The sequence below is a fragment of the Saccoglossus kowalevskii genome, chromosome 4 (genome assembly GCF_978046115.1).
Source record: "Saccoglossus kowalevskii chromosome 4, keSacKowa6.1, whole genome shotgun sequence".
NCBI lineage: Eukaryota > Metazoa > Hemichordata > Enteropneusta > Harrimaniidae > Saccoglossus > Saccoglossus kowalevskii.
The window spans coordinates 33906683-33934093 of NC_140644.1; the positions used below are offsets into that span (position 1 = coordinate 33906683).

At 32.5% G+C, this 27411-nt stretch overlaps 1 protein-coding gene across 1 annotated transcript in view; it reads left to right on the plus strand.

The window, feature by feature from the left end:
- Positions 1-27411, plus strand: part of LOC102801589 (uncharacterized) — a 72893-nt gene that overhangs the window by 23254 nt on the left and 22228 nt on the right. The window contains exons 26-67 of the mRNA XM_085498397.1: positions 941-1042; positions 1414-1512; positions 2050-2115; positions 2406-2507; positions 3480-3581; positions 3954-4052; positions 4590-4655; positions 4947-5048; positions 6019-6120; positions 6492-6590; positions 7128-7193; positions 7485-7586; positions 8557-8658; positions 9030-9128; positions 9666-9731; positions 10021-10122; positions 11094-11195; positions 11568-11666; positions 12204-12269; positions 12560-12661; positions 13630-13731; positions 14103-14201; positions 14739-14804; positions 15095-15196; positions 16169-16270; positions 16643-16741; positions 17279-17344; positions 17635-17736; positions 18713-18814; positions 19185-19283; positions 19821-19886; positions 20176-20277; positions 21248-21349; positions 21721-21819; positions 22357-22422; positions 22712-22813; positions 23784-23885; positions 24257-24355; positions 24893-24958; positions 25249-25350; positions 26321-26422; positions 26794-26892. Coding sequence (XP_085354523.1) covers positions 941-1042; positions 1414-1512; positions 2050-2115; positions 2406-2507; positions 3480-3581; positions 3954-4052; positions 4590-4655; positions 4947-5048; positions 6019-6120; positions 6492-6590; positions 7128-7193; positions 7485-7586; positions 8557-8658; positions 9030-9128; positions 9666-9731; positions 10021-10122; positions 11094-11195; positions 11568-11666; positions 12204-12269; positions 12560-12661; positions 13630-13731; positions 14103-14201; positions 14739-14804; positions 15095-15196; positions 16169-16270; positions 16643-16741; positions 17279-17344; positions 17635-17736; positions 18713-18814; positions 19185-19283; positions 19821-19886; positions 20176-20277; positions 21248-21349; positions 21721-21819; positions 22357-22422; positions 22712-22813; positions 23784-23885; positions 24257-24355; positions 24893-24958; positions 25249-25350; positions 26321-26422; positions 26794-26892 — 3891 coding nt within the window. The remainder of the gene's footprint in view (positions 1-940; positions 1043-1413; positions 1513-2049; positions 2116-2405; positions 2508-3479; positions 3582-3953; positions 4053-4589; positions 4656-4946; positions 5049-6018; positions 6121-6491; positions 6591-7127; positions 7194-7484; positions 7587-8556; positions 8659-9029; positions 9129-9665; positions 9732-10020; positions 10123-11093; positions 11196-11567; positions 11667-12203; positions 12270-12559; positions 12662-13629; positions 13732-14102; positions 14202-14738; positions 14805-15094; positions 15197-16168; positions 16271-16642; positions 16742-17278; positions 17345-17634; positions 17737-18712; positions 18815-19184; positions 19284-19820; positions 19887-20175; positions 20278-21247; positions 21350-21720; positions 21820-22356; positions 22423-22711; positions 22814-23783; positions 23886-24256; positions 24356-24892; positions 24959-25248; positions 25351-26320; positions 26423-26793; positions 26893-27411) is intronic.

A 27411-nucleotide genomic window follows, 5' to 3' on the forward strand; every position in this document is an offset into this window, starting at 1 on the left:
ATGTATTATGTCGTTTATTTTTCATTTAATTTGAAATGTTTGATTGTTTTATTTGAATTTTATGCATTTAAACAAAATTAAATACAAATATCCATGTTGTTTATAGATGATATAATTCGATGACTTTGTTGAAAATTTTACTTTAATGTATGTATAATTGTAAATTACATCATATGTTGATGAGCATTATTTACATTAATTAGACCAATTCCAATATTGCATCATTATGTTTCTAAGTATTATGTCACGAGACTCAATACGTTCCACCACAAAAATAAGCACAACAGACGTGCTTGAAACACATAATATTGGTCCATTTTTAAGTGAATCCACTGAGGAATTGCAATCAGCAATCACGGAAATAACAATTCAAGTTACATTATGTCAAATATTGTGATGTGTTGGTAATCTTTTTCTTAAAACTACATGAAAATAAAAGACTTTCACCCCGTAGCACAATTTGCAAAAAAAGCTGTAAATCTTTCATTGAAATATAATTTCAATTTTTCGTTAATAATTGTGATCTCTCTGAATGCCTATTATGTGTTTGGTATTATCGATAAAAATAGCACAGTTCAAACGTTCTGGAGGATAGATGTTCACATGAATAGCGTTCATTTTGTGTCTACAACCAAAGACTGTGAAAACAACGCAATCACTGGAAATGTGTCTCAGGGGGTGACGACTGAAAAAAATAGTTATGGTACACTGTTTAGCTTCATATTTGGTTGTACTTTATTTATAAAAAAAATAGTGCATCAAAAATTGAAATATCTGGACAAATAACAGTGTACAATTGTTACATTCTGACTCATATAATAATGTTTTATGTTTAGCTGCAAATATCGTCATGCTCATTCTGCAGTATCATATGTAGTAATTTGCTCATTGAACATTCTATACTACAGATAAACACACTCGTACATTTTCTCATTTGTAGAATCCATTTCAACGACGAGCATTCCATTTGTATCGACAACAAGAGACATACCATCAACTACACCCGAACTGACTCCATCTCACAAAAGGACGACTGAAACAGGTAACAATTCATCTGGCTACATTCTTTGGCTGTTGCTGAATTCATATCTGCAAAAATCATAGACCGGCTTTGTTGTTCAGCATGTATTTTGGTCGATTTATGGCGACAATCTTTGAAAACATTGTTTATAGAAGTCTGTTTAGCTTCACATGCGGCTGTACTGTCATTATAAAAAAAACATTAGTGCTTCAAACAGTGAAATATCTGGACAAATAATAATGTACAATTGTTACACTGTGACGCGTATATTAATAGTTTATGTTTAGTTACAATGGATCCTAATACAAATTTTGTAGTATTGTATGTAAACATTTGCTCATTGAACATTTTCTGCTACTGATAAACAGACTCGTGCATTTTCGCATTTCTAGAATCCATTTCAACGAGCGTACCAGTTCTATCGACAACCAAAGAAGTACCATTAACTACACCCAAACTGACTTCACCTCACAAAAAGACGACTGAAACAGGTAACAATTCATCTGGCTACATTAATTGGCTGTTGATGAGTTCATATCTGCCAATATTATTAACAGATTTTGTTGTTCAACATGTATTTTGTTCAATATGAATCACCTAATATCGTGAAAAGATAAATTCATTGCTTTTTCTCAGTTACGGGTCATATTTGACTGAAAAGTACTAGCAATAGAAGCTCAGTGGTGTGAGAAATGCAATACGCTAGCATGCAGTTGTTTGTGACATGCCACGAGAACGAGTAACTCAGTGTATTTCTGGTGAATGGTAGCGTATTTGGTGATAACAGAAAGTGTGGCTACCCTCACATGCTAGATTTTTTCCTAGATATTGTTCAAGTGATTTGTGATATTCTCAATATAACAATAGCTTGCCGTTTATTTCATCTTTCATGTAACGTATAATAACTAATTTTAATGAAGTTTTGTAGATCAATATTGATAGGTAGGAATAAAACATCACATTACGAAAAGAATCATAATGATATCGTCACCGAAATCATCAACACCAATGATTAATTATATCAACAGCTAAAAAAGTACACAAAGCAACAACCATACCAACTCTGGCTCCGGATGAAGAAATAACCGAAACAGGTTAGTAATATCCGATTGGATATAAACATTGGTAACTCTATTTTCATCAATGACATAATTAACTACTTCTGAATTCTACAAATTTAAAACTGAACAGTAAGAACTCTTTCAACAGCGTTTAGTAAAATGGGGTGGTAACGCTGAGTTGTTGATCATAGTTGTTACTATTGAATACAATTATTGTCATATCTATGTTGATTTCTTTTCAAAATTTATCAGTACGAGTATCATTCTGCATAATTTTGTAATGTATCATGCTGTAAATAAAGTATGTCTTGTTACGTTTGCAGAATTTTACACTGTGACTGACTCATTTGAATCCACGATTGTAACTACGAGTCCTACAATCACACAAACATCATCGGTCATTACAACTCAGCGGGGCGATACAGGTGAGAAGTGTCATTTGTCTCATGCTATCAATTTATTATGTAGTTTATTTTTCATTTAATTTGAAATGTTTGATTGTTTTATTTGAATTTTATGCATTTAAACAAAATTAAATACAAATATCCATGTTGTTTATAGATGATATAATTCGATGACTTTGTTGAAAATTTTACTTTAATGTATGTATAATTGTAAATTACATCATATGTTGATGAGAAATTATTTTCATTAATTAGACCAATTCCAATATTACATCATTATGTTTCTAAGTATTATGTCACGAGACTCAATACGTTCCACCACAAAAATAAGCACAACAGACGTGCTTGAAACACATAATATTGGTCCATTTTTAAGTGAATCCACTGAGGAATTGCAATCAGCAATCAAGTAAATAACAATTCAAGTTACATTATCTCAAAAATTGTAATGTGTTGGTAAGCTTTTTTTTAAAACTACATGAAAATAAAAGACTTTCACCCCGTAGCACAATTTGCAAAAAAAGCTGTAAATCTTTCATTGAAATATAATTTCAATTTTTCGTTAATAATTGTGATCTCTCTGAATGCCTATTATGTGTTTGGTATTATCGATAAAAATAGCACAGTTCAAACGTTCTGGAGGATAGATGTTCACATGAATTGCGTTCATTTTGTGTCTACAACCAAAGACTGTGAAAACAACGCAATCACTGGAAATGTGTCTCAGGGGGTGACGACTGAAAAAAATAGTTATGGTACACTGTTTAGCTTCATATTTGGTTGTACTTTATTTATAAAAAAAAATAGTGCATCAAAAATTGAAATATCTGGACAAATAACAGTGTACAATTGTTACATTCTGACTCATATAATAATATTTTATGTTTAGCTGCAAATATCGTCATGCTCATTCTGCAGTATCATATGTAGTAATTTGCTCATTGAACATTCTATACTACAGATAAACACACTCGTACATTTTCTCATTTGTAGAATCCATTTCAACGACGAGCATTCCATTTGTATCGACAACAAGAGACATACCATCAACTACACCTGAACTGACTCCATCTCACAAAAGGACGACTGAAACAGGTAACAATTCATCTGGCTACATTCTTTGGCTGTTGCTGAATTCATATCTGCAAAAATCATAGACCGGCTTTGTTGTTCAGCATGTATTTTGGTCGATTTATGGCGACAATCTTTGAAAACATTGTTTATAGAAGTCTGTTTAGCTTCACATGCGGCTGTACTGTCATTATAAAAAAAAACATTAGTGCTTCAAACAGTGAAATATCTGGACAAATAATAATGTACAATTGTTACACTGTGACGCGTATATTAATAGTTTATGTTTAGTTACAATGGATCCTAATACAAATTTTGTAGTATTGTATGTAAACATTTGCTCATTGAACATTTTCTGCTACTGATAAACAGACTCGTGCATTTTCGCATTTCTAGAATCCATTTCAACGAGCGTACCAGTTCTATCGACAACCAAAGAAGTACCATTAACTACACCCAAACTGACTTCACCTCACAAAAAAACGACTGAAACAGGTAACAATTCATCTGGCTACATTAATTGGCTGTTGATGACTTCATATCTGCAAATATTATTAACAGATTTTGTTGTTCAACATGTATTTTGTTCAATATGAATCACCTAATATCGTGGAAAGATTAATTCATTGCTGTTTCTCAGTTACGGGTCATATTGGACTGAAAAGTACTTGCAATAGAAGCTCAGTGGTGCGAGAAATGCAATACGCTAGCATGCAGTTGTTTGTGACATGCCACGAGAACGAGTAACTCAGTGTATTTCTGGTGAATGGTAGCGTATTTGGTGATAACAGAAAGTGTGGCTACCCTCACATGCTAGATTTTTTCCTAGATATTGGTCAAGTGATTTGTGATATTCTCAATATAACAATAGCTTGCCGTTTATTTCATCTTTCATGTAACGTATAATAAATAATTTTAATTAAATTGGCGAGATCAATATTGATAGGTAGGAATAAAACATCACATTACGAAAAGAATCATAATAATATCGTCACCGAAATCATCAACACAAATGATTAATTATATCAACAGCTAAAAAAGTACACACAGCAACAACCATACCAACTCTGGCTCCGGATGAAGAAATAACCGAAACAGGTTAGTAATATCCGACAGGATATAAATATTGGTATCTTTATTGTCATCAATGACATAATTAACTACTTCTGAAGTCTACAAATTTAAAACTGAACAGTTAGAACGCTTTCAACAGCGTTTAGTCAAATGAGGTGTTAACACTGAGTTGTTGATCATAGTTGTTACTATTGAATACAATTATTGTCATATCGATGTTGATTTTTTTTTCAAAATTTATCAGTACGAGTATCATTCGGCATAATTTTGTAATGTATCATGCTGTAAATAAAGTATATCTTGTTACGTTTGCAGAATTTTACACTGCGACTAACTCATTTGAATCCACGATTGGAACAACGAGTCCTACAATCACACAAACATCATCGGTCATTACAACTCAGCGGGGCGATACAGGTGAGAAGTGTCATTTGTCTCATACTATCAATGTATTATGTCGTTTATTTTTCATTTAATTTGAAATGTTTGATTGTTTTATTTGAATTTTATGCATTTAAACAAAATTAAATACAAATATCCATGTTGTTTATAGATGATATAATTCGATGACTTTGTTGAAAATTTTACTTTAATGTATGTATAATTGTAAATTACATCATATGTTGATGAGCATTATTTACATTAATTAGACCAATTCCAATATTGCATCATTATGTTTCTAAGTATTATGTCACGAGACTCAATACGTTCCACCACAAAAATAAGCACAACAGACGTGCTTGAAACACATAATATTGGTCCATTTTTAAGTGAATCCACTGAGGAATTGCAATCAGCAATCACGGAAATAACAATTCAAGTTACATTATGTCAAATATTGTAATGTGTTGGTAATCTTTTTCTTAAAACTACATGAAAATAAAAGACTTTCACCCCGTAGCACAATTTGCAAAAAAAGCTGTAAATCTTTCATTGAAATATAATTTCAATTTTTCGTTAATAATTGTGATCTCTCTGAATGCCTATTATGTGTTTGGTATTATCGATAAAAATAGCACAGTTCAAACGTTCTGGAGGATAGATGTTCACATGAATAGCGTTCATTTTGTGTCTACAACCAAAGACTGTGAAAACAACGCAATCACTGGAAATGTGTCTCAGGGGGTGACGACTGAAAAAAATAGTTATGGTACACTGTTTAGCTTCATATTTGGTTGTACTTTATTTATAAAAAAAATAGTGCATCAAAAATTGAAATATCTGGACAAATAACAGTGTACAATTGTTACATTCTGACTCATATAATAATGTTTTATGTTTAGCTGCAAATATCGTCATGCTCATTCTGCAGTATCATATGTAGTAATTTGCTCATTGAACATTCTATACTACAGATAAACACACTCGTACATTTTCTCATTTGTAGAATCCATTTCAACGACGAGCATTCCATTTGTATCGACAACAAGAGACATACCATCAACTACACCCGAACTGACTCCATCTCACAAAAGGACGACTGAAACAGGTAACAATTCATCTGGCTACATTCTTTGGCTGTTGCTGAATTCATATCTGCAAAAATCATAGACCGGCTTTGTTGTTCAGCATGTATTTTGGTCGATTTATGGCGACAATCTTTGAAAACATTGTTTATAGAAGTCTGTTTAGCTTCACATGCGGCTGTACTGTCATTATAAAAAAAACATTAGTGCTTCAAACAGTGAAATATCTGGACAAATAATAATGTACAATTGTTACACTGTGACGCGTATATTAATAGTTTATGTTTAGTTACAATGGATTCTAATACAAATTTTGTAGTATTGTATGTAAACATTTGCTCATTGAACATTTTCTGCTACTGATAAACAGACTCGTGCATTTTCGCATTTCTAGAATCCATTTCAACGAGCGTACCAGTTCTATCGACAACCAAAGAAGTACCATTAACTACACCCAAACTGACTTCACCTCACAAAAAGACGACTGAAACAGGTAACAATTCATCTGGCTACATTAATTGGCTGTTGATGACTTCATATCTGCAAATATTATTAACAGATTTTGTTGTTCAACATGTATTTTGTTCAATATGAATCACCTAATATCGTGGAAAGATTAATTCATTGCTGTTTCTCAGTTACGGGTCATATTGGACTGAAAAGTACTTGCAATAGAAGCTCAGTGGTGCGAGAAATGCAATACGCTAGCATGCAGTTGTTTGTGACATGCCACGAGAACGAGTAACTCAGTGTATTTCTGGTGAATGGTAGCGTATTTGGTGATAACAGAAAGTGTGGCTACCCTCACATGCTAGATTTTTTCCTAGATATTGGTCAAGTGATTTGTGATATTCTCAATATAACAATAGCTTGCCGTTTATTTCATCTTTCATGTAACGTATAATAAATAATTTTAATTAAATTGGCGAGATCAATATTGATAGGTAGGAATAAAACATCACATTACGAAAAGAATCATAATAATATCGTCACCGAAATCATCAACACAAATGATTAATTATATCAACAGCTAAAAAAGTACACACAGCAACAACCATACCAACTCTGGCTCCGGATGAAGAAATAACCGAAACAGGTTAGTAATATCCGACAGGATATAAATATTGGTATCTTTATTGTCATCAATGACATAATTAACTACTTCTGAAGTCTACAAATTTAAAACTGAACAGTTAGAACGCTTTCAACAGCGTTTAGTCAAATGAGGTGTTAACACTGAGTTGTTGATCATAGTTGTTACTATTGAATACAATTATTGTCATATCGATGTTGATTTTTTTTTCAAAATTTATCAGTACGAGTATCATTCGGCATAATTTTGTAATGTATCATGCTGTAAATAAAGTATATCTTGTTACGTTTGCAGAATTTTACACTGCGACTAACTCATTTGAATCCACGATTGGAACAACGAGTCCTACAATCACACAAACATCATCGGTCATTACAACTCAGCGGGGCGATACAGGTGAGAAGTGTCATTTGTCTCATACTATCAATGTATTATGTCGTTTATTTTTCATTTAATTTGAAATGTTTGATTGTTTTATTTGAATTTTATGCATTTAAACAAAATTAAATACAAATATCCATGTTGTTTATAGATGATATAATTCGATGACTTTGTTGAAAATTTTACTTTAATGTATGTATAATTGTAAATTACATCATATGTTGATGAGCATTATTTACATTAATTAGACCAATTCCAATATTGCATCATTATGTTTCTAAGTATTATGTCACGAGACTCAATACGTTCCACCACAAAAATAAGCACAACAGACGTGCTTGAAACACATAATATTGGTCCATTTTTAAGTGAATCCACTGAGGAATTGCAATCAGCAATCACGGAAATAACAATTCAAGTTACATTATGTCAAATATTGTAATGTGTTGGTAATCTTTTTCTTAAAACTACATGAAAATAAAAGACTTTCACCCCGTAGCACAATTTGCAAAAAAAGCTGTAAATCTTTCATTGAAATATAATTTCAATTTTTCGTTAATAATTGTGATCTCTCTGAATGCCTATTATGTGTTTGGTATTATCGATAAAAATAGCACAGTTCAAACGTTCTGGAGGATAGATGTTCACATGAATAGCGTTCATTTTGTGTCTACAACCAAAGACTGTGAAAACAACGCAATCACTGGAAATGTGTCTCAGGGGGTGACGACTGAAAAAAATAGTTATGGTACACTGTTTAGCTTCATATTTGGTTGTACTTTATTTATAAAAAAAATAGTGCATCAAAAATTGAAATATCTGGACAAATAACAGTGTACAATTGTTACATTCTGACTCATATAATAATGTTTTATGTTTAGCTGCAAATATCGTCATGCTCATTCTGCAGTATCATATGTAGTAATTTGCTCATTGAACATTCTATACTACAGATAAACACACTCGTACATTTTCTCATTTGTAGAATCCATTTCAACGACGAGCATTCCATTTGTATCGACAACAAGAGACATACCATCAACTACACCCGAACTGACTCCATCTCACAAAAGGACGACTGAAACAGGTAACAATTCATCTGGCTACATTCTTTGGCTGTTGCTGAATTCATATCTGCAAAAATCATAGACCGGCTTTGTTGTTCAGCATGTATTTTGGTCGATTTATGGTGACAATCTTTGAAAACATTGTTTATAGAAGTCTGTTTAGCTTCACATGCGGCTGTACTGTCATTATAAAAAAAACATTAGTGCTTCAAACAGTGAAATATCTGGACAAATAATAATGTACAATTGTTACACTGTGACGCGTATATTAATAGTTTATGTTTAGTTACAATGGATCCTAATACAAATTTTGTAGTATTGTATGTAAACATTTGCTCATTGAACATTTTCTGCTACTGATAAACAGACTCGTGCATTTTCGCATTTCTAGAATCCATTTCAACGAGCGTACCAGTTCTATCGACAACCAAAGAAGTACCATTAACTACACCCAAACTGACTTCACCTCACAAAAAGACGACTGAAACAGGTAACAATTCATCTGGCTACATTAATTGGCTGTTGATGACTTCATATCTGCAAATATTATTAACAGATTTTGTTGTTCAACATGTATTTTGTTCAATATGAATCACCTAATATCGTGGAAAGATTAATTCATTGCTGTTTCTCAGTTACGGGTCATATTGGACTGAAAAGTACTTGCAATAGAAGCTCAGTGGTGCGAGAAATGCAATACGCTAGCATGCAGTTGTTTGTGACATGCCACGAGAACGAGTAACTCAGTGTATTTCTGGTGAATGGTAGCGTATTTGGTGATAACAGAAAGTGTGGCTACCCTCACATGCTAGATTTTTTCCTAGATATTGGTCAAGTGATTTGTGATATTCTCAATATAACAATAGCTTGCCGTTTATTTCATCTTTCATGTAACGTATAATAAATAATTTTAATTAAATTGGCGAGATCAATATTGATAGGTAGGAATAAAACATCACATTACGAAAAGAATCATAATAATATCATCACCGAAATCATCAACACAAATGATTAATTATATCAACAGCTAAAAAAGTACACACAGCAACAACCATACCAACTCTGGCTCCGGATGAAGAAATAACCGAAACAGGTTAGTAATATCCGACAGGATATAAACATTGGTAACTTTATTGTCATCAATGACATAATTAACTACTTCTGAAGTCTACAAATTTAAAACTGAACAGTAAGAACTCTTTCAACAGCGTTTAGTCAAATGAGGTGGTAACACTGAGTTGTTGATCATAGTTGTTACTATTGAATACAATTATTGTCATATCGATGTTCATTTTTTTCAAAATTTATCAGTACGAGTATCATTCGGCATAATTTTGTAATGTATCATGCTGTAAATAAAGTATATCTTGTTACGTTTGCAGAATTTTACACTGCGACTGACTCATTTGAATCCACGATTGGAACAACGAGTCCTACAATCACACAAACATCGTCGGTCATTACAACTCAGCGGGGCGATACAGGTGAGAAGTGTCATTTGTCTCATGCTATCAATGTATTATGTAGTTTATTTTTCATTTAATTTGAAATGTTTAATTGTTTTATTTGAATTTTATGCATTTAAACAAAATTAAATACAAATATCCATGTTGTTTATAGATGATATAATTCGATGACTTTGTTGAAAATTTTACTTTAATGTATGTATAATTGTAAATTACATCATATGTTGATGAGCATTATTTACATTAATTAGACCAATTCCAATATTGCATCATTATGTTTCTAAGTATTATGTCACGAGACTCAATACGTTCCACCACGAAAATAAGCACAACAGACGTGCTTGAAACACATAATATTGGTCCATTTTTAAGTGAATCCACTGAGGAATTGCAATCAGCAATCAAGGAAATAACAATTCAAGTTACATTATGTCAAATATTGTAATGTGTTGGTAATCTTTTTCTTAAAACTACATGAAAATAAAAGACTTTCACCCTGTAGCACAATTTGCAAAAAAAGCTGTAAATCTTTCATTGGAATATAATTTCAATTTTTCGTTAATAATTGTGATCTCTCTGAATGCCTATTATGTGTTTGGTATTATCGATAAAAATAGCACAGTTCAAACGTTCTGGAGGATAGATGTTCACATGAATAGCGTTCATTTTGTGTCTACAACCAAAGACTGTGAAAAGAACGCCATTACTGGAAATGTGCCTCAGGGGGTGACGACTGAAAAAAATAGTTATGGTACACTGTTTAGCTTCATATTTGGTTGTACTTTATTTATAAAAAAAAATTGTGCATCAAAAATTGAAATATCTGGACAAATAACAGTGTACAATTGTTACATTCTGACTCATATAATAATATTTTATGTTTAGCTGCAAATATCGTCATGCTCATTCTGCAGTATCATATGTAGTCATTTGCTCATTGAACATTCTATACTACAGATAAACACACTCGTACATTTTCTCATTTGTAGAATCCATTTCAACGACGAGCATTCCATTTGTATCGACAACAAGAGACGTACCATCAACTACACCCGAACTGACTCCATCTCACAAAAGGACGACTGAAACAGGTAACAATTCATCTGGCTACATTCTTTGGCTGTTGCTGAATTCATATCTGCAAAAATCATAGACCGGCTTTGTTGTTCAGCATGTATTTTGGTCGATTTAGGGCGACAATCTTTGAAAACATTGTTTATAGAAGTATGTTTAGCTTCACATGCGGCTGTACTGTCATTATAAAAAAAAACATTAGTGCTTCAAACAGTGAAATATCTGGACAAATAATAATGTACAATTGTTACACTGTGACGCGTATATTAATAGTTTATGTTTAGTTACAATGAATCCTAATACAAATTTGGTAGTATTGTATGTAAACATTTGCTCATTGAACATTTTCTGCTACTGATAAACAGACTCGTGCATTTTCGCATTTCTAGAATCCATTTCAACGAGCGTACCAGTTCTATCGACAACCAAAGAAGTACCATTAACTACACCCAAACTGACTTCACCTCACAAAAAGACGACTGAAACAGGTAACAATTCATCTGGCTACATTAATTGGCTGTTGATGACTTCATATCTGCAAATATTATTAACAGATTTTGTTGTTCAACATGTATTTTGTTCAATATGAATCACCTAATATCGTGGAAAGATTAATTCATTGCTGTTTCTCAGTTACGGGTCATATTGGACTGAAAAGTACTTGCAATAGAAGCTCAGTGGTGCGAGAAATGCAATACGCTAGCATGCAGTTGTTTGTGACATGCCACGAGAACGAGTAACTCAGTGTATTTCTGGTGAATGGTAGCGTATTTGGTGATAACAGAAAGTGTGGCTACCCTCACATGCTAGATTTTTTCCTAGATATTGTTCAAGTGATTTGTGATATTCTCAATATAACAATAGCTTGCCGTTTATTTCATCTTTCATGTAACGTATAATAAATAATTTTAATGAAATTGGCGAGATCAATATTGATAGGTAGAAATAAAACATCACATTACGAGAAGAATCATAATACTATCGTCACCGAAATCATCAACACAAATGATTAATTATATCAACAGCTAAAAAAGTACACACAGCAACAACCATACCAACTCTGGCTCCGGATGAAGAAATAACCGAAACAGGTTAGTAATATCCGACAGGATATAAACATTGGTAACTCTATTTTCATCAATGACATAATTAACTACTTCTGAAGTCTACAAATTTAAAACTGAACAGTTAGAACGCTTTCAACAGCGTTTAGTCAAATGAGGTGGTAACACTGAGTTGTTGATCATAGTTTTTACCATTGAATACAATTATTGTCATATCGATGTTGATTTTTTTTCAAAATGTATCAGTACGAGTATCATTCGGCATAATTTTGTAATGTACCATGCTGTAAATAAAGTATATCTTGTTACGTTTGCAGAATTTTACACTGCGACTGACTCATTTGAATCCACGATTGGAACAACGAGTCCTACAATCACACAAACATCATCGGTCATTACAACTCAACGTGGCGATACAGGTGAGAGGTGTCATTTGTCTCATGCTATCAATTTATTATGTAGTTTATTTTTCATTTAATTTGAAATGTTTGATTGTTTTATTTGAATTTAATGCATATAAACAAAATTAAATACAAATATCCATGTAGTTTATAAATGATATAATTCGATGACTTTGTTGAAAATTTTACTTTAATGTATGTATAATTGTAAATTACATCATATGTTGATGAGCATTATTTACATTAATTAGACCAATTCCAATATTGCATCATTATGTTTCTAAGTATTATGTCACGAGACTCAATACGTTCCACCACAAAAATAAGCACAACAGACGTGCTTGAAACACATAATATTGGTCCATTTTTAGTGAATCCACTGAGGAATTGCAATCAGCAATCACGGAAATAACAATTCAAGTTACATTATGTCAAATATTGTAATGTGTTGGTAATCTTTTTCTTAAAACTACATGAAAATAAAAGACTTTCACCCCGTAGCACAATTTGCAAAAAAAGCTGTAAATCTTTCATTGAAATATAATTTCAATTTTTCGTTAATAATTGTGATCTCTCTGAATGCCTATTATGTGTTTGGTATTATCGATAAAAATAGCACAGTTCAAACGTTCTGGAGGATAGATGTTCACATGAATAGCGTTCATTTTGTGTCTACAACCAAAGACTGTGAAAACAACGCAATCACTGGAAATGTGTCTCAGGGGGTGACGACTGAAAAAAATAGTTATGGTACACTGTTTAGCTTCATATTTGGTTGTACTTTATTTATAAAAAAATAGTGCATCAAAAATTGAAATATCTGGACAAATAACAGTGTACAATTGTTACATTCTGACTCATATAATAATATTTTATGTTTAGCTGCAAATATCGTCATGCTCATTCTGCAGTATCATATGTAGTAATTTGCTCATTGAACATTCTATACTACAGATAAACACACTCGTACATTTTCTCATTTGTAGAATCCATTTCAACGACGAGCATTCCTTTTGTATCGACAACAAGAGACGTACCATCAACTACACCCGAACTGACTCCATCTCACAAAAGCACGACTGAAACAGGTAACAATTCATCTGGCTACATTCTTTGGCTGTTGCTGAATTATTATCTGCAAAAATCATAGACCGGCTTTGTTGTTCAGCATGTATTTTGGTCGATTTAGGGCGACAATCTTTGAAAACAATGTTTATAGAAGTCTGTTTAGCTTCACATGCGGCTGTACTGTCATTATAAAAAAAACATTAGTGCTTCAAACAGTGAAATATCTGGACAAATAATAATGTACAATTGTTACACTGTGACGCGTATATTAATAGTTTATGTTTAGTTACAATGGATCCTAATACAAATTTTGTAGTATTGTATGTACACATTTGCTCATTGAACATTTTCTGCTACTGATAAACACACTCGTGCATTTTCGCATTTCTAGAATCCATTTCAACGAGCGTACCAGTTCTATCGACAACCAAAGAAGTACCATTAACTACACCCAAACTGACTTCACCTCACAAAAAGACGACTGAAACAGGTAACAATTCATCTGGCTACATTAATTGGCTGTTGATGACTTCATATCTGCAAATATTATTAACAGATTTTGTTGTTCAACATGTATTTTGTTCAATATGAATCACCTAATATCGTGGAAAGATAAATTCATTGCTGTTTCTCAGTTACGGGTCATATTGGACTGAAAAGTACTTGCAATAGAAGCTCAGTGGTGCGAGAAATGCAATACGCTAGCATGCAGTTGTTTGTGACATGCCAAGAGAACGAGTAACTCAGTGTATTTCTGGTGAATGGTAGCGTATTTGGTGATAACAGAAAGTGTGGCTACCCTCACATGCTAGATTTTTTCCTTAATATTGTTCAAGTGATTTGTGATTTTCTCAATATAACAATAGCTTGCCGTTTATTTCATCTTTCATGTAACGTATAATAACTAATATTAACGAAATTGTGTAGATCAATATTGATAGATAGGAATAAAACATCACATTACGAAAAGAATCATAATAATATCATCACCGAAATCATCAACACAAATGATTAATTATATCAACAGCTAAAAAAGTACACACAGCAACAACCATACCAACTCTGGCTCCGGATGAAGAAATAACCGAAACAGGTTAGTAATATCCGACAGGATATAAACATTGGTAACTTTATTGTCATCAATGACATAATTAACTACTTCTGAAGTCTACAAATTTAAAACTGAACAGTTAGAACTCTTTCAACAGCGTTTAGTCAAATGAGGTGGTAACACTGAGTTGTTGATCATAGTTGTTACTATTGAATACAATTATTGTCATATCGATGTTGATTTTTTTTCAAAATTTATCAGTACGAGTATCATTCGGCATAATTTTGTAATGTATCATGCTGTAAATAAAGTATATCTTGTTACGTTTGCAGAATTTTACACTGCGACTGACTCATTTGAATCCACGATTGGAACAACGAGTCGTACAATCACACAAACATCGTCGGTCATTACAACTCAGCGGGGCGATACAGGTGAGAAGTGTCATTTGTCTCATGCTATCAATGTATTATGTAGTTTATTTTTCATTTAATTTGAAATGTTTAATTGTTTTATTTGAATTTTATGCATTTAAACAAAATTAAATACAAATATCCATGTTGTTTATAGATGATATAATTCGATGACTTTGTTGAAAATTTTACTTTAATGTATGTATAATTGTAAATTACATCATATGTTGATGAGCATTATTTACATTAATTAGACCAATTCCAATATTGCATCATTATGTTTCTAAGTATTATGTCACGAGACTCAATACGTTCCACCACGAAAATAAGCACAACAGACGTGCTTGAAACACATAATATTGGTCCATTTTTAAGTGAATCCACTGAGGAATTGCAATCAGCAATCAAGGAAATAACAATTCAAGTTACATTATGTCAAATATTGTAATGTGTTGGTAATCTTTTTCTTAAAACTACATGAAAGTAAAAGACTTTCACCCCGTAGCACAATTTGCAAAAAAAGCTGTAAATCTTTCATTGGAATATAATTTCAATTTTTCGTTAATAATTGTGATCTCTCTGAATGCCTATTATGTGTTTGGTATTATCGATAAAAATAGCACAGTTCAAACGTTCTGGAGGATAGATGTTCACATGAATAGCGTTCATTTTGTGTCTACAACCAAAGACTGTGAAAAGAACGCCATTACTGGAAATGTGCCTCAGGGGTGACGACTGAAAAAAAATAGTTATGGTAAACTGTTTAGCTTCATATTTGGTTGTACTTTATTTATAAAAAAAAAATTGTGCATCAAAAATTGAAATATCTGGACAAATAACAGTGTACAATTGTTACATTCTGACTCATATAATAATATTTTATGTTTAGCTGCAAATATCGTCATGCTCATTCTGCAGTATCATATGTAGTCATTTGCTCATTGAACATTCTATACTACAGATAAACACACTCGTACATTTTCTCATTTGTAGAATCCATTTCAACGACGAGCATTCCATTTGTATCGACAACAAGAGACGTACCATCAACTACACCCGAACTGACTCCATCTCACAAAAGGACGACTGAAACAGGTAACAATTCATCTGGCTACATTCTTTGGCTGTTGCTGAATTCATATCTGCAAAAATCATAGACCGGCTTTGTTGTTCAGCATGTATTTTGGTCGATTTAGGGCGACAATCTTTGAAAACATTGTTTATAGAAGTCTGTTTAGCTTCACATGCGGCTGTACTGTCATTATAAAAAAAAACATTAGTGCTTCAAACAGTGAAATATCTGGACAAATAATAATGTACAATTGTTACACTGTGACGCGTATATTAATAGTTTATGTTTAGTTACAATGAATCCTAATACAAATTTGGTAGTATTGTATGTAAACATTTGCTCATTGAACATTTTCTGCTACTGATAAACTACCTCGTGCATTTTCGCATTTCTAGAATCCATTTCAACGAGCGTACCAGTTCTATCGACAACCAAAGAAGTACCATTAACTACACCCAAACTGACTTCACCTCACAAAAAGACGACTGAAACAGGTAACAATTCATCTGGCTACATTAATTGGCTGTTGATGACTTCATATCTGCAAATATTATTAACAGATTTTGTTGTTCAACATGTATTTTGTTCAATATGAATCACCTAATATCGTGGAAAGATTAATTCATTGCTGTTTCTCAGTTACGGGTCATATTGGACTGAAAAGTACTTGCAATAGAAGCTCAGTGGTGCGAGAAATGCAATACGCTAGCATGCAGTTGTTTGTGACATGCCACGAGAACGAGTAACTCAGTGTATTTCTGGTGAATGGTAGCGTATTTGGTGATAACAGAAAGTGTGGCTACCCTCACATGCTAGATTTTTTCCTAGATATTGTTCAAGTGATTTGTGATATTCTCAATATAACAATAGCTTGCCGTTTATTTCATCTTTCATGTAACGTATAATAAATAATTTTAATGAAATTGGCGAGATCAATATTGATAGGTAGAAATAAAACATCACATTACGAAAAGAATCATAATACTATCGTCACCGAAATCATCAACACAAATGATTAATTATATCAACAGCTAAAAAAGTACACACAGCAACAACCATAACAACTCTGGCTCCGGATGAAGAAATAACCGAAACAGGTTAGTAATATCCGACAGGATATAAACATTGGTAACTTTATTGTCATCAATGACATAATTAACTACTTCTGAAGTCTACAAATTTAAAACTGAACAGTTAGAACGCTTTCAACAGCGTTTAGTCAAATGAGGTGGTAACACTGAGTTGTTGATCATAGTTGTTACTATTGAATACAATTATTGTCATATCGATGTTGATTTTTTTTCAAAATGTATCAGTACGAGTATCATTCGGCATAATTTTGTAATGTACCATGCTGTAAATAAAGTATATCTTGTTACGTTTGCAGAATTTTACACTGCGACTGACTCATTTGAATCCACGATTGGAACAACGAGTCCTACTATCACACAAACATCATCGGTCATTACAACTCAACGGGGCGATACAGGTGAGAGGTGTCATTTGTCTCATGCTATCAATTTATTATGTAGTTTATTTTTCATTTAATTTGAAATGTTTGATTGTTTTATTTGAATTTAATGCATATAAACAAAATTAAATACAAATATCCATGTAGTTTATAGATGATATAATTCGATGACTTTGTTGAAAATTTTACTTTAATGTATGTATAATTGTAAATTACATCATATGTTGATGAGCATTATTTACATTAATTAGACCAATTCCAATATTGCATCATTATGTTTCTAAGTATTATGTCACGAGACTCAATACGTTCCACCACAAAAATAAGCACAACAGACATGCTTGAAACACATAATATTGGTCCATTTTTAAGTGAATCCACTGAGGAATTGCAATCAGCAATCAAGGAAATAACAATTCAAGTTACATTATGTCAAATATTGTAATGTGTTGGTAATCTTTTTCTCAAGTTAAAACTACATGAAAATAAAAGACTTTCACCCCGTAGCACAATTTGCAAAAAAAGCTGTAAATCGTTCATTGAAATATAATTTCAATGTTTCGTTAATAATTGTGATCTCTCTGAATGCCTATTATGTGTTTGGTATTATCGATAAAGAAAGCACAGTTCAAACGTTCTGGAGGATAGAAGTTCACATGAATAGCGTTCATTTTGTGTCTACAACCAAAGACTGTGAAAAGAACGCCATTACTGGAAATGTGTCTCAGGGGGTGATGACTGAAAAAAATAGTTATGGTAGTCTGTTTAGCTTCATATTTAGTTGTACTTTATTTATAAAAAAAAATAGTGCATCAAAAATTGAAATATCTGGACAAATAACAGTGTACAATTGTTACGTTCTGACTCATATAATAATATTTTATGTTTAGCTGCAAATATCGTCATGCTCATTCTGCAGTATCATATGTAGTCATTTGCTCATTGCACATTCTATACTACAGATAAACACACTCGTACATTTTCTCATTTGTAGAATCCATTTCAACGACGAGCATTCCATTTGTATCGACAATAAGAGACGTACCATCAACTACACCCGAACTGACTCCATCTCACAAAAGGACGACTGAAACAGGTAACAATTCATCTGGCTACATTCTTTGGCTGTTGCTGAATTCATATCTGCAAAAATCATAGACCGGCTTTGTTGTTCAGCATGTATTTTGGTCGATTTAGGGCGACTATCTTTGAAAACAATGTTTATAGAAGTCTGTTTAGCTTCACATGTGGTTGTACTGTCATTATAAAAAAAACATTAGTGCTTCAAACAGTGAAATATCTGGACAAATAATAATGTACAATTGTTACACTGTGACTCGTATATTAATAGTTTATGTTTAGTTACAATGGATCCTAATAAAATTTTGTAATATTGTATGTAAACATTTGCTCATTGAACATTTTCTGCTACTGATAAACACACTCGTGCATTTTCGCATTTCTAGAATCCATTTCAATGAGCGTACCAGTTCTATCGACAACCAAAGAAGTACCATTAACTACACCCAAACTGACTTCATCTCACAAAAAGACGACTGAAACAGGTAACAATTCATCTGGCTACATTAATTGGCTGTTGATGACTTCATATCTGCAAATATTATTAACAGATTTTGTTGTTCAACATGTATTTTGTTCAATATGAATCACCTAATATCGTGGAAAGATAAATTCATTGCTGTTTCTCAGTTACGGGTCATATTGGACTGAAAAGTACTTGCAATAGAAGCTCAGTGGTGCGAGAAATGCAATACGCTAGCATGCAGTTGTTTGTGACATGCCAAGAGAACGAGTAACTCAGTGTATTTCTGGTGAATGGTAGCGTATTTGGTGATAACAGAAAGTGTGGCTACCCTCACATGCTAGATTTTTTCCTTAATATTGTTCAAGTGATTTGTGATATTCTCAATATAACAATAGCTTGCAGTTTATTTCATCTTTCATGTAACGTATAATAACTAATTTTAATGAAATTGTGTAGATCAATATTGATAGATAGGATTAAAACATCACATTACGAAAAGAATCATAATAATATCGTCACCGAAATCATCAACACAAATGATTAATTATATCAACAGCTAAAAAAGTACACACAGCAACAACCATACCAACTCTGGCTCCGGATGAAGAAATAACCGAAACAGGTTAGTAATATCCGACAGGATATAAATATTGGTATCTTTATTGTCATCAATGCATAATTAACTACTTCTGAAGTCTACAAATTTAAAACTGAACAGTTAGAACTCTTTCAACAGCGTTTAGTCAAATGAGGTGGTAACACTGAGTTGTTGATCATAGTTGTTACTATTGAATACAATTATTGTCATATCGATGTTGATTTTTTTTCAAAATTTATCAGTACGAGTATCATTCGGCATAATTTTTTAATGTATCATGCTGTAAATAAAGTATATCTTGTTACGTTTGCAGAATTTTACACTGCGACTGACTCATTTGAATCCACGATTGGAACAACGAGTCCTACAATCACACAAACATCATCGGTCATTACAACTCAGCGGGGCGATACAGGTGAGAAGTGTCATTTGTCTCATGCTATCAATGTATTATGTAGTTTATTTTTCATTTAATTTGAAATGGTTGATTGTTTTATTTGAATTTTATGCATTTAAACAAAATTAAATACAAATATCCATGTTGTTTATAGATGATATAATTCGATGACTTTGTTGAAAATTTTACTTTAATGTATGTATAATTGTAAATTACATCATATGTTGATGAGCATTATTTACATTAATTAGACCAATTCCAATATTGCATCATTATGTTTCTAAGTATTATGTCACGAGACTCAATACGTTCCACCACAAAAATAAGCACAACAGACGTGCTTGAAACACATAATATTGGTCCATTTTTAAGTGAATCCACTGAGGAATTGCAATCAGCAATCAAGGAAATAACAATTCAAGTTACATTATGTCAAATATTGTAATGTGTTGGTAATCTTTTTCTTAAAACTACATGAAAATAAAAGACTTTCACCCCGTAGCACAATTTGCAAAAAAAGCTGTAAATCTTTCATTGGAATATAATTTCAATTTTTCGTTAATAATTGTGATCTCTCTGAATGCCTATTATGTGTTTGGTATTATCGATAAAAATAGCACAGTTCAAACGTTCTGGAGGATAGATGTTCACATGAATAGCGTTCATTTTGTGTCTACAACCAAAGACTGTGAAAAGAACGCCATTACTGGAAATGTGCCTCAGGGGGTGACGACTGAAAAAAATAGTTATGGTACACTGTTTAGCTTCATATTTGGTTGTACTTTATTTATAAAAAAAATTGTGCATCAAAAATTGAAATATCTGGACAAATAACAGTGTACAATTGTTACATTCTGACTCATATAATAATATTTTATGTTTAGCTGCAAATATCGTCATGCTCATTCTGCAGTATCATATGTAGTCATTTGCTCATTGAACATTCTATACTACAGATAAACACACTCGTACATTTACTCATTTGTAGAATCCATTTCAACGACGAGCATTCCATTTGTATCGACAACAAGAGACGTACCATCAACTACACCCGAACTGACTCCATCTCACAAAAGGACGACTGAAACAGGTAACAATTCATCTGGCTACATTCTTTGGCTGTTGCTGAATTCATATCTGCAAAAATCATAGACCGGCTTTGTTGTTCAGCATGTATTTTGGTCGATTTAGGGCGACAATCTTTGAAAACATTGTTTATAGAAGTCTGTTTAGCTTCACATGCGGCTGTACTGTCATTATAAAAAAAACATTAGTGCTTCAAACAGTGAAATATCTGGACAAATAATAATGTACAATTGTTACACTGTGACGCGTATATTAATAGTTTATGTTTAGTTACAATGGATCCTAATACAAATTGTGTAGTATTGTATGTAAACATTTGCTCATTGAACATTTTCTGCTACTGATAAACAGACTCGTGCATTTTCGCATTTCTAGAATCCATTTCAACGAGCGTACCAGTTCTATCGACAACCAAAGAAGTACCATTAACTACACCCAAACTGACTTCACCTCACAAAAAGACGACTGAAACAGGTAACAATTCATCTGGCTACATTAATTGGCTGTTGATGACTTCATATCTGCAAATATTATTAACATATTTTGTTGTTCAACATGTATTTAGTTCAATATGAATCACCTAATATCGTGGAAAGATAAATTCATTGCTGTTTCTCAGTTACGGGTCATATTGGACTGAAAAGTACTTGCAATAGAAGCTCAGTGGTGCGAGAAATGCAATACGCTAGCATGCAGTTGTTTGTGACATGCCAAGAGAACGAGTAACTCAGTGTATTTCTGGTGAATGGTAGCGTATTTGGTGATAACAGAAAGTGTGGCTACCCTCACATGCTAGATTTTTTCCTTAATATTGTTCAAGTGATTTGTGATATTCTCAATATAACAATAGCTTGCAGTTTATTTCATCTTTCATGTAACGTATAATAACTAATTTTAATGAAATTGTGTAGATCAATATTGATAGATAGGATTAAAACATCACATTACGAAAAGAATCATAATAATATCGTCACCGAAATCATCAACACAAATGATTAATTATATCAACAGCTAAAAAAGTACACACAGCAACAACCATACCAACTCTGGCTCCGGATGAAGAAATAACCGAAACAGGTTAGTAATATCCGACAGGATATAAATATTGGTATCTTTATTGTCATCAATGCATAATTAACTACTTCTGAAGTCTACAAATTTAAAACTGAACAGTTAGAACTCTTTCAACAGCGTTTAGTCAAATGAGGTGGTAACACTGAGTTGTTGATCATAGTTGTTACTATTGAATACAATTATTGTCATATCGATGTTGATTTTTTTTCAAAATTTATCAGTACGAGTATCATTCGGCATAATTTTTTAATGTATCATGCTGTAAATAAAGTATATCTTGTTACGTTTGCAGAATTTTACACTGCGACTGACTCATTTGAATCCACGATTGGAACAACGAGTCCTACAATCACACAAACATCATCGGTCATTACAACTCAGCGGGGCGATACAGGTGAGAAGTGTCATTTGTCTCATGCTATCAATGTATTATGTAGTTTATTTTTCATTTAATTTGAAATGTTTAATTGTTTTATTTGAATTTTATGCATTTAAACAAAATTAAATACAAATATCCATGTTGTTTATAGATGATATAATTCGATGACTTTGTTGAAAATTTTACTTTAATGTATGTATAATTGTAAATTACATCATATGTTGATGAGCATTATTTACATTAATTAGACCAATTCCAATATTGCATCATTATGTTTCTAAGTATTATGTCACGAGACTCAATACGTTCCACCACAAAAATAAGCACAACAGACGTGCTTGAAACACATAATATTGGTCCATTTTTAAGTGAATCCACTGAGGAATTGCAATCAGCAATCAAGGAAATAACAATTCAAGTTACATTATGTCAAATATTGTAATGTGTTGGTAATCTTTTTCTTAAAACTACATGAAAATAAAAGACTTTCACCCCGTAGCACAATTTGCAAAAAAAGCTGTAAATCTTTCATTGGAATATAATTTTAATTTTTCGTTAATAATTGTGATCTCTCTGAATGCCTATTATGTGTTTGGTATTATCGATAAAAATAGCACAGTTCAAACGTTCTGGAGGATAGATGTTCACATGAATAGCGTTCATTTTGTGTCTACAACCAAAGACTGTGAAAAGAACGCCATTACTGGAAATGTGCCTCAGGGGGTGACGACTGAAAAAAATAGTTATGGTACACTGTTTAGCTTCATATTTGGTTGTACTTTATTTATAAAAAAAATTGTGCATCAAAAATTGAAATATCTGGACAAATAACAGTGTACAATTGTTACATTCTGACTCATATAATAATATTTTATGTTTAGCTGCAAATATCGTCATGCTCATTCTGCAGTATCATATGTAGTCATTTGCTCATTGAACATTCTATACTACAGATAAACACACTCGTACATTTACTCATTTGTAGAATCCATTTCAACGACGAGCATTCCATTTGTATCGACAACAAGAGACGTACCATCAACTACACCCGAACTGACTCCATCTCACAAAAGGACGACTGAAACAGGTAACAATTCATCTGGCTACATTCTTTGGCTGTTGCTGAATTCATATCTGCAAAAATCATAGACCGGCTTTGTTGTTCAGCATGTATTTTGGTCGATTTAGGGCGACAATCTTTGAAAACATTGTTTATAGAAGTCTGTTTAGCTTCACATGCGGCTGTACTGTCATTATAAAAAAAACATTAGTGCTTCAAACAGTGAAATATCTGGACAAATAATAATGTACAATTGTTACACTGTGACGCGTATATTAATAGTTTATGTTTAGTTACAATGGATCCTAATACAAATTTTGTAGTATTGTATGTAAACATTTGCTCATTGAACATTTTCTGCTACTGATAAACAGACTCGTGCATTTTCGCATTTCTAGAATCCATTTCAACGAGCGTACCAGTTCTATCGACAACCAAAGAAGTACCATTAACTACACCCAAACTGACTTCACCTCACAAAAAGACGACTGAAACAGGTAACAATTCATCTGGCTACATTAATTGGCTGTTGATGACTTCATATCTGCAAATATTATTAACATATTTTGTTGTTCAACATATATTTAGTTCAATATGAATCACCTAATATCGTGGAAAGATAAATTCATTGCTGTTTCTCAGTTACGGGTCATATTGGACTGAAAAGTACTTGCAATAGAAGCTCAGTGGTGCGAGAAATGCAATACGCTAGCATGCAGTTGTTTGTGACATGCCAAGAGAACGAGTAACTCAGTGTATTTCTGGTGAATGGTAGCGTATTTGGTGATAACAGAAAGTGTGGCTACCCTCACATGCTAGATTTTTTCCTAAATATTGTTCAAGTGATTTGTGATATTCTCAATATAACAATAACTTGCCGTTTATTTCATCTTTCATGTAACGTATAATAACTAATATTAACGAAATTGTGTAGATCAATATTGATAGATAGGAATAAAACATCACATTACGAAAAGAATCATAATAATATCATCACCGAAATCATCAACACAAATGATTAATTATATCAACAGCTAAAAAAGTACACACAGCAACAACCATACCAACTCTGGCTCCGGATGAAGAAATAACCGAAACAGGTTAGTAATATCCGACAGGATATAAACATTGGTAACTTTATTGTCATCAATGACATAATTAACTACTTCTGAAGTCTACAAATTTAAAACTGAACAGTTAGAACTCTTTCAACAGCGTTTAGCCAAATGAGGTGGTAACACTGAGTTGTTGATCATAGTTGTTACTATTGAATACAATTATTGTCATATCGATGTTGATTTTTTTTCAAAATTTATCAGTACGAGTATCATTCGGCATAATTTTGTAATGTATCATGCTGTAAATAAAGTATATCTTGTTACGTTTGCAGAATTTTACACTGCGACTGACTCATTTGAATCCACGATTGGAACAACGAGTCCTACAATCACACAAACATCGTCGGTCATTACAACTCAGCGGGGCGATACAGGTGAGAAGTGTCATTTGTCTCATGCTATCAATGTATTATGTAGTTTATTTTTCATTTAATTTGAAATGTTTAATTGTTTTATTTGAATTTTATGCATTTAAACAAAATTAAATACAAATATCCATGTTGTTTATAGATGATATAATTCGATGACTTTGTTGAAAATTTTACTTTAATGTATGTATAATTGTAAATTACATCATATGTTGATGAGCATTATTTACATTAATTAGACCAATTCCAATATTGCATCATTATGTTTCTAAGTATTATGTCACGAGACTCAATACGTTCCACCACAAAAATAAGCACAACAGACGTGCTTGAAACACATAATATTGGTCCATTTTTAAGTGAATCCACTGAGGAATTGCAATCAGCAATCAAGGAAATAACAATTCAAGTTACATTATGTCAAATATTGTAATGTGTTGGTAATCTTTTTCTTAAAACTACATGAAAATAAAAGACTTTCACCCCGTAGCACAATTTGCAAAAAAAGCTGTAAATCTTTCATTGGAATATAATTTCAATTTTTCGTTAATAATTGTGATCTCTCTGAATGCCTATTATGTGTTTGGTATTATCGATAAAAATAGCACAGTTCAAACGTTCTGGAGGATAGATGTTCACATGAATAGCGTTCATTTTGTGTCTACAACCAAAGACTGTGAAAAGAACGCCATTACTGGAAATGTGCCTCAGGGGGTGACGACTGAAAAAAATAGTTATGGTACACTGTTTAGCTTCATATTTGGTTGTACTTTATTTATAAAAAAAATTGTGCATCAAAAATTGAAATATCTGGACAAATAACAGTGTACAATTGTTACATTCTGACTCATATAATAATATTTTATGTTTAGCTGCAAATATCGTCATGCTCATTCTGCAGTATCATATGTAGTCATTTGCTCATTGAACATTCTATACTACAGATAAACACACTCGTACATTTTCTCATTTGTAGAATCCATTTCAACGACGAGCATTCCATTTGTATCGACAACAAGAGACGTACCATCAACTACATCCGAACTGACTCCATCTCACAAAAGGACGACTGAAACAGGTAACAATTCATCTGGCTACATTCTTTGGCTGTTGCTGAATTCATATCTGCAAAAATCATAGACCGGCTTTGTTGTTCAGCATGTATTTTGGTCGATTTAGGGCGACAATCTTTGAAAACATTGTTTATAGAAGTCTGTTTAGCTTCACATGCGGCTGTACTGTCATTATAAAAAAAACATTAGTGCTTCAAACAGTGAAATATCTGGACAAATAATAATGTACAATTGTTACACTGTGACGCGTATATTAATAGTTTATGTTTAGTTACAATGGATCCTAATACAAATTTTGTAGTATTGTATGTAAACATTTGCTCATTGAACATTTTCTGCTACTGATAAACAGACTCGTGCATTTTCGCATTTCTAGAATCCATTTCAACGAGCGTACCAGTTCTATCGACAACCAAAGAAGTACCATTAACTACACCCAAACTGACTTCACCTCACAAAAAGACGACTGAAACAGGTAACAATTCATCTGGCTACATTAATTGGCTGTTGATGACTTCATATCTGCAAATATTATTAACAGATTTTGTTGTTCAACATGTATTTAGTTCAATATGAATCACCTAATATCGTGGAAAGATAAATTCATTGCTGTTTCTCAGTTACGAGTCATATTGGACTGAAAAGTACTTGCAATAGAAGCTCAGTGGTGCGAGAAATGCAATACGCTAGCATGCAGTTGTTTGTGACATGCCAAGAGAACGAGTAACTCAGTGTATTTCTGGTGAATGGTAGCGTATTTGGTGATAACAGAAAGTGTGGCTACCCTCACATGCTAGATTTTTTCCTTAATATTGTTCAAGTGATTTGTGATTTTCTCAATATAACAATAGCTTGCCGTTTATTTCATTTTTCATGTAACGTATAATAACTAATTTTAATGAAATTGTGTAGATCAATATTGATAGATAGGAATAAAACATCACATTACGAAAAGAATCATAATAATATCATCACCGAAATCATCAACACAAAT